Source organism: Dermacentor andersoni, chromosome 3 (assembly GCF_023375885.2).
Source record: "Dermacentor andersoni chromosome 3, qqDerAnde1_hic_scaffold, whole genome shotgun sequence".
Taxonomy (NCBI): Eukaryota; Metazoa; Arthropoda; class Arachnida; order Ixodida; family Ixodidae; genus Dermacentor; species Dermacentor andersoni.
In genome coordinates, this window is record NC_092816.1 from 74,111,465 (window position 1) to 74,124,862 (window position 13,398).

The following is a 13,398-nucleotide window of genomic DNA, read 5'->3' on the forward strand; positions in this document are numbered from 1 at the left end:
GCCCGCGACGGCTACGGGGAATCCCTGAAAGGGAGGTACCCTAACCTGGTTCATCAGGACCATCAATAAAGTTCGTCTGTCTCCTCTCTTGTCTTCTCCCAGTTTCACTCTCCTTACTCGTATATGTACACGATGTCTTAATTTTGTGGATGGTTGCTCATTAGGTACCTGCTAATACCGTTATTTTTGCTGTTCATTCTATTTTTTATGACATTACGTATAGCTGTAGGTCTTTATATTTTTATGAAAGAGGTTGGGCGGAGAGAATTTAGTGATATGGAAAGGAAGAAATCTGTGTAGGAACATGGAACTCGGCGCAGAAAATGTCGAGGCGGCATGTCCCACTTTCACAGCCGAATTTATGAGGCCTCTATGCCGTTAGGAGTGACATAGCATTCTAGCTGCTTTTAGCGCATACGTAAATTCGTTGTTGCCACTGTCCTATCGTTTGTTCTGATAGTGCCATTTGTACAGCATCTCTGGCGCAGCACACATAACTTGTCTCTCCGCACGATAGAGTGTGAAAGCCAACAGTATATGCGCGATTGTTTCATCACATCCCCAAGCGTCAAATGTAGCACTTTGGTTAATTCCAAGAGACTAACATGCCTTGGTAAACGGGTCTTGAGCTTCGGGCGGGCCTTGAATTCCTGCTTCAGAAGGCTCGTCATCCCTGAACCATATTTTAGGACTCGAAGGCAGCGCACCGAAGCATTCAAAGCTCAATGTTATGAACAACTTGGTATTCACGCGCGCACACAGGAAATAATAAAACGTGCATTGAGAGGTGTAGGCACGAGTCGTGTGTTACAGGTCCCATTGCATAAATCTGTGCAGGAATCACAACGCGTCAGCAGCGAAGTATGGCGCAAGTCCATCATGAACTTATCCGGTGAGGAGTGGAAGAAAGCCCGGAACCTCTTCACACCGGCACTGACCGCTGCACGGCTCAAGACGGTAGGCGACACGTCTGCTTTCAGCTGTTGTTTTGTGTTACGTCTTATGAGATTGCTGTGGAAAAACGGACGCTATCTCCGGCACTTAATAATTAATGGGAAAACATTATGTACCCAATACGCGAAAAGCAGTCGGCGTAGTCGGGGTGACCGTAATATGGCGCTAAATGGAGGTGGCGCCACGTCATGAGTGTCTAAATTCGTGTATAGAATGAAAAGTGTCAGTCACTTTAGCTTAGCCCAGAGAGGGTGAAGGCGAAAGCCTGTGCGCTCAAGAGACATTCACTAAATTACTTGACATTCTCATTGGAATGTGTTGTTACTTCTTATGACTTGTTTTCTTCCACCAAAGGTGGTGGGTTCAACTCCCACCAAAGGTCACGGGTTATAGTGACCTCAGAACTATACAATGACCAACTATGCCTTAAATAACTTCGCCTTAACACCAAAGGGTTCGGCTTCCTCATGAGCTTGTGGGTTCTACTCCCGCCGAAGATCGTGAGTTCGTGTGCCTGAATTAACTCTGTCCTAACTCGCCCCCACACTTTTTTGGCATGGCGAGCGGCGTCGGAGCCAGCTGAGGAAGACGACGACGAGGAACGCGAGAGCAGTGGCACGAGCGCATGTCTGCGCGAGGCGTGCTCACAATATTTTATGTACCACACGCCGCGTTTTCGAAATAATCGGGTGTGTAAGTAAAGCTTTCGCCTTCATCATCATCATCATCAGCCTGGTTACGCCCACGGCAGGGCAAAAGCCTCTCCCATACTTCTCCAACTACCCCGGTCACGTACTAATTGTGGCCATGTCGTCCCTGTAAACTTCTTAATCTCATCCGCCCACCTAACCTTCTTCCACTCCCTGCTACGCTTCCCGTCCCTTGGAATCCAGTCCGTAACCCTTAATGACCATCGGTTATTTTCAACCTCATTACATGTCCTGCCCATGCCCATTTCTTTTTCTTGATTTCAACTAAGATGTCATTAACTCGAGTGTGTTCCCTCACCCAATCGGCTCTTTTTTTTTCCCTAAACGTGTTACACCCATCATTCTTATTTCCATAGCTCGTTGCGTCGTCCTCAACTTAAGTAGAACCCTTTTCGTAAGCCTCCAGGTTTCTGCCCCATACGTGAGTACTGGTAAGGCACAACTGTCATGCACTTTTCTCTTGAGGGATAATGGCAACCTGCTGTTCATGATCTGAGAATGTCTGCCAAACGCACCCCAGCCCATTCTTATTCTTCTGATTATTTCCGTCTCATGATCCGGATCCGCCGTCACTACCTGCCCTAAGTAGATGTATTCCCTTACGACTTCCAGTGCCTCGCTGCCTATTGTAAATTGCTGTTCTCTTCCGAGACTGTTAAACATTACTTTAGTTTTCTGCAGATTAATTTTTAGACCCACTCTTCTGCTTTGCCTCTCCAGGTCTGTGAGCATGCATTGCAGTTGGTCCCCTGAGTTACTAAGCAAGGCAATATCATCAGCGAATCGCAAGTTACTAAGGTATTCTCCATTAACTCTTATCCCCAATTCTTCCCAATCTAGGTCTCTGAATACCTCCTGTAAACACGCTGTGAATAGCGTTGGAGAGATCGTGCCTCCCTGCCTGACGCCTTTCCTTATTGGGAATTTGTTGCTTTCTTTATGGAGGACTACGGTGGCTGTGGAGCCGCTATAGATATCTTTCAGTATTTTTACATATGGCTCGTCTACACCCTGATTCCGTAATGCCTCCATGACTGCTGAGGTTTCGACTGAATCAAGCGCTTTCTCGTAATCAATGAAAGCTATATATAAGGGTTGGTTATATTCCGCACATTTCTCTATAACCTTATTGATCGTGTGAATATGCTCTATCGTTGAGTAGCCTTTACGCAATCCTGCCTGGGCGTTTGCTTGGCAGAAGTCTAAGATGTTCCTGTTTCTATTTGCGATTACATTAGAAATATTTTGTAGGCAACGGACAGTAAGCTGATCGGTCTATAATTTTTCAAGTCCGTGGCGTCCCATTTCTTATAGATTAGGATTATGTTAGCGTTCTTCCATTATTCAGGTACGCTCGAGGTCATGACGCATTGCGTAGACACGATGGCCAGTTTTTCTAGAACAAACTGCCCACCATCCTTCAACAAATCTGCTGTTACCTGATCCTCCCTAGCTGCCTTCCCCTTTGCAAAGCTCCCAAGGCTTTCTTTACTTCTTCCGCGTTACATGTGGCATTTCAAATTCCTCTAGACTATTCTCTCTTCCATTATCGTCGTGGTTGCCACTGGTACTGTATAAACTTCTATAGAACTCGTCAGCCATTTCAACTATCTCATCCATATTAGTGACGATATTGTTGGATTTGTCTCTTAACGCATACATCTGATGCTTGCCAATTCCTAGTTTCTTCTTCACTGCTTTTAGGCTTGCTCCGTTCCTGAGAGCATGTCCAATTCTATCCATATTATACTTCCTTATGTCAGCTGGCTTACGCTTGTTGATTAACTTGGAAAGTTCTGCCAGTTCTATTTTAGCAGTAGGGTTAGAGGCTTTCATACATTGGCGTTTCTTTATCAGATCTTTCCTCTCCTGCGATAGCTTACTGGTATCCTGTGTAACGGAGTTACCACCGACTTCTATTGCACAGTCCTTAATGATGCCCATAAGATCGTCGTTCATTTCTTCAACACCAAGGTCCTCTTCCTGAGTTGAAGCCGAGTACCTGTTCTGTAGCTTGATCCGGAATTCCTGCATTTTCCCTCTTACTGCTAACTCATTGATCGACTTCTTATGTACCAGTTTCTACCGTTCCCTCCTCAGGTCTAGGCTAACTCGAGTTCTTACCATACTACGGTCACTGCAGCACACCTTGCCGAACACGTCCACATATTGTATGATCCCCGGGTTACCGCAGAGTATAAAGTCTATTTCATTTCTAGTCTCGCCATTCGGGCTCCTCCACGTCTACTTTCGGCTATCCCGCTTGCGGAAGAAGCTATTGATTCATTATCCGCAAGCGCGGATACTTTATTATTTATTATTATTTTATTTTATTATTTAATTTATTATTTATTATTCGCCTTAAATAGCCGGGCCCCGACGCGCCATTAAGGCGGACGCGATCATGGGGCGAGTGGCGCGCCACATGTCGGGGCAGCGCCGTACATTGCGAGGCGGGAGTCTTCTGTGTTTGCCGCAAGATGGCTCTGCGTGTGCGCAGAGCGCAGAAAAAATGTAGCGGAAACGTACTTCGCTACTAGTGAAACTGCGACTTCTGTAAGTTACATGGTCATAATTACCAATATAGACCGCAGTACAACTTTCTACGGCACGTTTCTAAGGCAACACCGCATTAACTAGAGGCGATTTTGTCCCGTTTTGAAGGAACGAACTCGTGGCTGAGAGTTCCTCAAACAAATAGTAAGCAGGTTTTTTTTTTTGCGTGATCAAAAGGATGCTTTTCTGAGAACAATGATTCAAGCTAGACTGCGCGATTCATTGCCTGATTATGTAGTGTCGTCCATGTATACGGGGCCAATGCCTTTAAGTGCTTTTTTGCGTGAAGTGGTCGCGTCTTTCCGAATACTAAAAGCAAGATTTTCTAGTGAATATCTGGCCGCTGTTACTAGTAAGAAGTTGTACAAAGATCTTGTTTATGTATTCTTGCCTGTACCGTTGTATCGTACAGTATTTGTTTTAGGTTCAGAACGAGATGTTCTTAAGAGAGTTAAACGAATGCCGTTAAGAGCTTCTGTTAAATCTTTTTTTTTTCAGCTACATACAGGCACTCTCCCAGTGAAACCGTGGCTGCAAAGCAAAGGCATTTTTGTACCTTGGTCTGTGAATTGCTTTATATGCAAAAAACCGGAGACGATTGAGCATATCTTTTTGGACTGTCATGACGCAGTGTTCTTGTGGGATATTCTAAAACGTAGCCTTAAAAAGGAATTGCCGTTAAGTGCTTTCGGGTTGCTCTTCCTGCCATGCGCGGAACCAGAGGGAGTGCCTGTCGATCTGTTGATGCTTCTGTGCATGCACAGTGTGTGGCGAACGCGTATGGATATTAGACATGAGCGTATTGTTCAGACCCCAGCACATGAATATTTCATTGAAAGTGTGTTATATATACGCGAATTTTTCTGTGCACAGAGTGATGCTCATGATTGGCTGAGTGCTTTGGTCAAAGTGACTAGCCTACATCGTTCTTATCACACCACACTGATCCGGCATTGACTAGTTGTTTTTTATGGCCATGTAATACTCACACTGTATTTTCTTTTCCCAAGCCGGTAATAAAAAAAAACTCGTGGCTGAGTGGCAGCGTCTCCGTCTCACACTCCGGAGACCCTGGTTCGATTCCCACCAGCCCATCTTGCAAGATGTTTTTTATTTATTAAGTGCCTTCTAGGATTTATCGCTCACGGCCAACACCGCCGACACCGACGCCGACGACACCGGATTTTCTGCGACACGAGCTCCTTAACGCTGTCGCGTTAAAAGCATTAATGTCTAGTTGAAAGGCGCTGAGCGGTCCTTCGAGCTATGATCAACTCCTCGCGGGCACGCGAACGCGTTGAGATGCTTGGTGCGTTTGGATTTGACCTTTCCGAAATGCAGCTTGAATGCATACGAGAGCTCGCGCGGACAGGAAACAGAACGCACGAAAAAATATATTTTCACGAAAGGGAATATTATCCCTTCGCATTCCCACACGTAAGCCGCCTTATGTGTCTGCCTGCATCGTGCATTGGCTTGTTTCCCGCCCCTCAATTTCAGACAGCTATCATAAACATTGCGCCCACGACGGCCGATGTGCCAGCCTTTCTGGCGGCGCCAACGCTGTATTTCCTACGCATGCAGCATCCCTCGGACAAACTGCGAGCTCGGCGTGAGTCATTAGCGCACGCTTTCGGTTTAGATTTCTGTTGCATCGATAAGCACACCCCATCAGAAATTTCAGAAGCAACACCACAGTAATTATAGCATTTTGGAGCTATACTTTAAATATTTTCTTTATTTGATTTTTTTTTTTCATTTTTGTGAAGCCGCCTACCGACAGCTAGGACGTCAATTCGTGTGAGCCAATGATGGTGGTAAAAGAGAGAAAAAAGAAAAGCCAAAAGCAAAAATAATTCCTATGAAAGACTGTCAATAAGTGGGGCTTTATGTGCTGTGTAACTAGCTCAATGATCTAAAACGCCTTACCTGCGCGCCAGTATTCGAGGTTGGAGTACGGGTCAAGGTGAGTTCTCTTGAGCTTGTGGCTGCATAACAACAAACAACGATCTTTAAATAGTGGTTGCACAAAAGCAGTTTATAGGTTACGAGATGTGTAGTAAGAGTCGGTTGTAGTACTCGGGTTAAAAATGTTCGAGGTCATAACTACGACTGTTATCACTACCATTCGGTCCGAAAGGTTCGGGGCCCACTTATGCTTATAGAGCTATTAAGTTATTCAGCAGGACGTGTTGCGTACATATCTATGAAACGGGGGAAGAAACTTCTTTTTAGCGCATCTTAGATATTTAAATATACTTATTGAACCACTCCTACGGAACGCGATGCCCACAGCTTTGAGATTAATTTTGGCTGAAGCACAATTTGCATAGCACGTAAGCTGGAGAAGAACGAAGAGTGTGCAGGGGATCAATTCGACACCCCCTCTTTTTTTTTCAGATTGTACTGAAAATTAAAACCATAGCTGAAAAAACGGTGTCTCGGGTTGTGGAGGCTGCTGCACAGGACAAACCTGTCAACCTCTCCCAGTAAGTTTTCAAGATATATTAAAGAAAATTATTAAGTCGAGCTAGGACGATAGCTTATTCGTCCAGACGTCTATAATCGTGTTCTGTGTGCCGGTGTATCCTTTTCTTGGGTTCAAAATTGCAGCCAAAGGTCATGCTGCTCCTTCTCTATGTGAACCGACCGCGCCGAAACGGATGAGGTAACGTAACCTGCACGTGACATCCCTGTATACTGTTATTAGCGAATTAGCCATTTCCGACGTCACATGATAGTTGCCATAGTCCGAAATAGATGGCATCACTCCGATTTTCCATGTTGGCCATTTTCTGACTTACAAGATCTCCGTTCTGAATACAAATAACGAATTCGTTATTACAGAAGCCTAATCCTTTAATCTATCTTGATTTATTATTTCCCTTTAGCGTCTCTTTAGGGACATAAGAAGCACAGGTAAAGATGAGTGAGTAGCTTGATGCGTTATCTCGTAAAGGAAAAATGTCGTCTGTTTTAGGAAAGTCGTATACAGCTCCTGTTCACGTCACTGCTTTCGCTAAGTTCGTATCTGTGGTTTCTCACAAACCAAAGCCATTTGTATCTGTAGATAATGAGTTTTAAACTTGCGCTTCTTGAAAACAAGACAAATAGTGGCAAGAAATTGCTCACAATAAAAATAATTTGAGTAGGCTGCATTTGGTTAGTCGAAAGAAAACACACGGCCAAGGACAATGAAATGATTTTGGCGACAATATGTGGATAGTTGCGCAGTTGCATTTCAAGCTCTGCAACGGTTGGTATTAAAAAAATTATGGGTTGCATCGGCTGCATGAAGTGTTCACTGCGCCGCTTTTTGTGTCACTGTATCAATTCCTTGAAGATATCAAGGATCTTGAGCATAGTTCTCTTGTTGAGTCCGATATCGGCATTTTACTGATTTCCGTGAGCTCCTCAGACCGAGCTTTAACAGTATTTCATGCGGGCTTTTTATCATAAGATGCAGGGGCAGAACAAGATAGCCACGATGTTTGTTTAGTGTCGCATGCATATTGTTTCTATCTGCTCTTCGCTCTCTGGAGCTACGTCACGTTGGCAAAAAGTTGTAGGACTGCTGTTATCGCGCAAGTGGAATAAGCAGCGCTGTGTGTATGTAATGCATGAAACAATTTCGCTTCATGCACTACATGGCCACTTACAGAGCCACTTACATAGCCACATTACAGAGCCAAGAACACGGGATCAGTTTCGAAGCTGCGCCTTGTGTGTGCGATTCAAATGGCAGCCACGTGGCACAAATTGCAACTGAAATGCTCTGACGTTTAGTTTTTTGTCGCGTGACTGGCGCTGCGTGATCTGGGCTGCTTTCCATGCCACGAAGTTTTAGGCTAAAGTTGTAATCTCATGGCGTACACTTTAGCTCTAGATTGCATCACGGACATCGAGCAGTGGGAAGTGGACGCTCTGATGCCGCGCTAGAAGTGCAGTGAAAGAGACTGTATACGGTTGCGCTGTAGATACGCGTACCCCGAAAGAAAGAAAAAGTAAACGCAATCTTTTCTCTGCAGGCTCATCGAGCACGCATCGCTGGACACCACGGCTGCTCTAAACTACAGCGTCGATCTTGACAGCGAGAACGACAAGGACCATCCGTTGATGAAGTGCCTGGGAGACTTATTTAGCAATACGGCCGGTTGGAAAATCGTGATGATGTGTAAGTGCCTCATAGGACCTCTCTCCAAAGGAGATGGCTTCTGAGGGTGAGCAGCATGCGAAGCACGTGAATGAAACTATCCGTGTCTGTCGTCGTTAGGCGTATCGATGATATGCTGCAATCATGCACTCGGTTGTTCTGGTTAGGATGAGCACATCACGGCCTGGTCTGCTTATGCGCTCAATACGCCGATAGGGTCAATGCCGTGTCGCGAAATGCCCCAGCAGGCCTGAACCGATATCGGAGGCTTACGAGAACTTTTTTAGGCAGCCGCTGAGGATTGCGACTCGAACCTAATTTTGGGGGAATGCGATGTAGAAGTGGTTTAGCGTGGTTCTTCTCCATCAGGTGGGATGACATATTAGCTTTCGCTAGAAAATGTACGTCAAACATCTCCCCATTTTTTTTTCAGTAACTACCAAAGAAAATAATTTTAACAACTTCATTTCTTATTTTGTGATTATATGTTAAGCGGCATTAACATTTCGTTGCCTATTTTCTGACTTGCTCGTGCAGTCATGATGCCTGGTGTGTACAAGATGTTTCAGCCAAACTACCCGCCGAAGTCAAGCACCGATCTGTTTAAAGCCTTCGTTTCACACCTCATGGAAAAGCGGAAGGTCAACAATACGGTAAATAATCTAAATAGAGACGTAATAATTCTATTGTTTACGAAATCGGCAGCCAAAATAGCAATTATGAATATATCTTTTTTTTTTTAATATATGGTCACCTGAACGACTGACTACAGACAAGGTTGAGATCCACAGGAATTACCGCATTATCGTAAGCAACGGCCTCTGTTGCCATACAGATCCGCTGTTCAGTACGTAACCTACAGACTAATTACCATGCCTTGGTGTCCCCTACTCGATATATGTTACCATTTCAAGAAGCCTGTAGTTCGTAGAAATTTGAGAAGCATGTTGCTTGACACGACTTCTTATAAATAGCAGTTATTAAGCACCGAATAACAGTGGTACAACGGTGTTGTTTTTGTTGCTGTTGCGTTTCGAGCAAATCAGACTCGTAGTTAGTTTATATGCCACATTTTATTATGCACATAGCCTCTGATGAATTCGCTGGTTGCATATAAAATTATGTGCAGTCAGTGGCTGCTTAAAACCAAACTTAAAAATTTGAATAGATAGAAAACTCCAAGAATTGGCTTGAATTGTTATATTTGATGGAAAGTTTCGAGTAGCGATACCTCTACGTGTTCGGGAAAACAGGGTGGCTTCTTGTTTTAACATTCGTTGATGAAACATCTGCATTTCTTGCGTGTTTGAGTTGTCGCGTCAGTGTTTCATTTCGCTGCTAAACTGTACTTTTAGTTTGTAGTCAATTTGTATTTCGAGCACACCTCAATGTTTTCATAAATATTCGGTCACTAATTGGTCATGGTCTTCCTTCGCCCACGTTTATGACGCCAATCTGATAGAAAGAAGACGACTTCCTCCAGGTGTTTATGGATGCAGACTACGACTGGGATGGCAGCACGGACGGGAAGAAAGACGACGGAGAGAAGAAACGTGAGAACACTTGCTTTGCTTACGATATCACTTATGCCAAATGGACAACAACAAGCAGGCGCGATTGTGACACGGGAGCATCAACATATCATTATTCGATAAGCTTTTGATAACGTAAAATATACTTCTTCGGGGTGTAGGAAATGTTCTTACCTCGGTTTATGTTGACGCAATGCGTAATAATTGCTACGCAATGCGCTGTTCCGGCGCACTCCTGGAAATGTGTCTCATCGATGCGCTCGCAGAGATGACACTGGATGAGATAACAGCCCAGGGAATACTGTTCTTCATCGCCGGAGTGGAGAGTGTGTCGACGGCTCTCATCACCACTGCATACTACCTGGCACTTCACCCGGAATACCAGAACAGCGTCATCGCCGAAGTCGACAAGGCTGTAGGTCCGAAGGTAACTAAACTATGCCCCACCGCCTCAGCAAGTTGGTGGTACCTACCACGATCAAATCAAATCAAAAGGGAATTTTATTTCAGAATAATATAAAAAGTGCGCACAAAAATATTTGGTCCCATAGCCTAAAGCGGCTAGTGATGGGTCTAAAACAAAAATGTATTGCAATAATTAGCAGTCTTATACAAACAAAATAGCGAAAGCATCATACATAAGCGGTAAATAGTATATATAGTCACAGAACTACGCTAAAAGGAACAAAACAAGAACAAAACTCAAGAACGTGCTTGACAAGATAAGAAGTGGCATTTGAATGTAATGTCAAAATTTCGTGCGAGTTTATTTCAAGAGGCAAATTGTTCCACAGCTTAACACCAGAGAATTGAATTAAGCGATAGTACCTACCTGGATATAACAGAAAAAAATACAGCAAGATCACAAAGAAACTGCGTATAACAGAAACGAAACTATGATTAGCCTGCACGAGATGGCTCTCCGAACGAAAAAAATATGCAGAAAGCAAAGATAATCATGAGTGCTAATGTAAGCGGATAGACCGAGCGAACGAACGGATGAACAAGCGAGTGACAGTCCTTCCTTGTTCCCCCCTCCCCTAACTGCAACTCGGCTGCCCGAGAACACGTACCCTTTCCCTCTGGCGCGTTTCATCGCCTTCCCTCGCCCCAAGCCCCCACACCGATGATCCCGAACCACTGACTGCCCACGAAAACGGCCGAAAACACCAAAGGAAACCGTTCGCTTTAAATAGAAGCACATAAAGAGAAACTTGTTTACCCACTCGGTGGCTTAGCGGCTACGGTGTGGCGCTGCTAAGCACAACGTCAAGGGATCAAATCCCGACCGTGGCGGCCGCATTTCAATGGGGGCGAAATGCTAAAATGCCCCTGTACCGCGCATAGGAGGCATGTTAAAGATCTTCGTGTGGTCAAAATTATTCTAGAGCCGTTCACTACGGCGTACCTCATAATCAAACCACTTAACTCAGAATCACTGTTAGGTTCAATACATCTGTTACGCGCACTCGATTGGCGTTAACACAGAATAGCTACTTACTTGTCTCATCTACGTTTAGTGTCTTGCTTTATTGATCAAGACTATAACGAATTCGCGCAGCAAGAAAGTTTATACAGCGGGCCGTTTCGTCAGTGTTAGTTCGCGGACAGTCAAGACCAACCACTGATGGCGTGTTTTTAACATCTGTCCACTCTGTATCCACTTTTGTTGTCTTTTTATTACGATAGCAATTATATGAACATTCTAGGCGCGTTCCACCATCATTGTAGCGCCACCGGCGTCGCCGTCGCCGTGATGTTCTGCATCAAGTCTAAGTGTGATAACAGACTGGCCGCGCGCCGTATGCAGTGTGCGCGAGTGAAAGCGCGCGAGGGTTAGCCGAGGATGGTGGCTCGATCTCGTGCGCTAAAGCCAGGAAGGCGGGAAGGGAGTGCCGCGTCTTCCATCGCGTGCCAGGCACCGAGGGGGTGGGGCGCATTACTCTGGCAGCGGCTGCGTATGGCCGGGCTACGCGGGCTTTATATTGAAAGCGTTCTGCGATGGGGACAAAGTCTAGGTGTACTGGGGATAAAAGCTTAGTGGGCGCTGTGTTCTCGCCGCTTAGGTTGCGTTGAAGCAAGAGGCAGCACAATGGTCACTTCGCTTGCTGCTGCTGCGCTTCCTCACGCCAGTGTTTTGCCAGCAAGTGTACGCGCGTCATCGAGTGAGACGTGTTCGTGTTTGCCTGAGCGCGCATGACAACATCCTGGCTTATTTAGTAAGCGAGTTCTTGCAAGTTCATATTTCCGATAAAACTACTATCTTTACTTCATTGAACTGTCTAATAATTTGCTCTCGCAATCGATACCTCGCCTTTCGAACGACACTGCGACTTTCTTACTGCGTATTTTTTACTTTTACTTTTTTACTGCTAAAGGTGCGCATTTTTCTTTGTTTATTTCAGGGTGACCTTACATATGATTCACTGCAAGAAATGCCCTGCCTCGAAGCATGCATCAAGGAATCGATGCGCCTCACCCCAACAGAATCAGTGTAAGTATAACAGCTGCGGTGTGGTTCGTTTTAATTTAATGCAAGCTAGAAGCTTGCTGAGCCTACAGAAAGAGCGGTCATTAAGTTAAGCTAATAATGTTGTAAACCGCATGGTTATCAGCTTCTTTGGGGCAGAATATTTCATTATTCAGTCTCGCCAGAGCTCCCTGCTGGAGCGGCAGTAAATATTGCTTCAAAAAACATGGTCTGTTTATGCCTTGTTCTAGAATATAAATTCTTGGCATGAAAAACCTGACCATGAATATGTATGGTGAGCTTTATTCGCACTGGTAACTAAGGTAACGTAGCACGAACCAAATTCCTTACAAACATTTTTGTAGAAGGTCTGTAGACAGTCTATGTCTATGAAGTTTATGAGGTCTATAGACGTTTCTTTAGACTAGTCTATAGAGAGTCTATAGACTTATGGCCATACGACTTTTATATACTTGTCTACAAAAAGTCTGCGTCTGTCTATAGACAGTCTATAGACCCAGACTGTCTATAGACAGTCAATAGCCTCATGGCATGGCCATACAGTTTTTATAGACTCAGACAGTTTTTAGACCCACACTTTTTATAGAATATTCTAAATAAGTGTATGGCCATAAGTCTATAGAGTGTCTACACATTAATGAAAACACGTTTGCAGCCAAATGTCTGCACAATGTCTAGTGACAGAAGTGTTAGGCTTATATTGGTTCTTCTTTCGTAGACTAAAGTCAATGGAATGCACATATACAAATGCTTATACACTATCTATAGACATATGGGCTTCCACTTTTTACAGATTGTCTATACAATGTCTATAGAGGAATGAAAATTCACGTTTGTAGACAAATGTCTGCAGAATGTCTAGACAAAAGTACACGGGGTTACAAAGCTCTACTACATTACGCTGAAGTCTATGGAATGTCTGTAGACAATTTCTACAGATAGTCTAAGGACATTTGCTTAAATACACATAGACATAGGCAGCGGTGGCATAGAGGTAGAGCA

The 13,398-nt window shown here is 44.5% G+C and overlaps 1 protein-coding gene across 1 annotated transcript in view; it reads left to right on the plus strand.

Moving 5' to 3' along the window:
* Positions 1-13,398, plus strand: part of LOC126545059 (uncharacterized) — an 89,345-nt gene that overhangs the window by 55,704 nt on the left and 20,243 nt on the right. Inside the window, exons 19-25 of the mRNA XM_072286841.1 lie at positions 838-957; positions 6,621-6,709; positions 8,249-8,394; positions 8,911-9,026; positions 9,836-9,926; positions 10,172-10,332; positions 12,311-12,399. Coding sequence (XP_072142942.1) covers positions 838-957; positions 6,621-6,709; positions 8,249-8,394; positions 8,911-9,026; positions 9,836-9,926; positions 10,172-10,332; positions 12,311-12,399 — 812 coding nt within the window. The remainder of the gene's footprint in view (positions 1-837; positions 958-6,620; positions 6,710-8,248; positions 8,395-8,910; positions 9,027-9,835; positions 9,927-10,171; positions 10,333-12,310; positions 12,400-13,398) is intronic.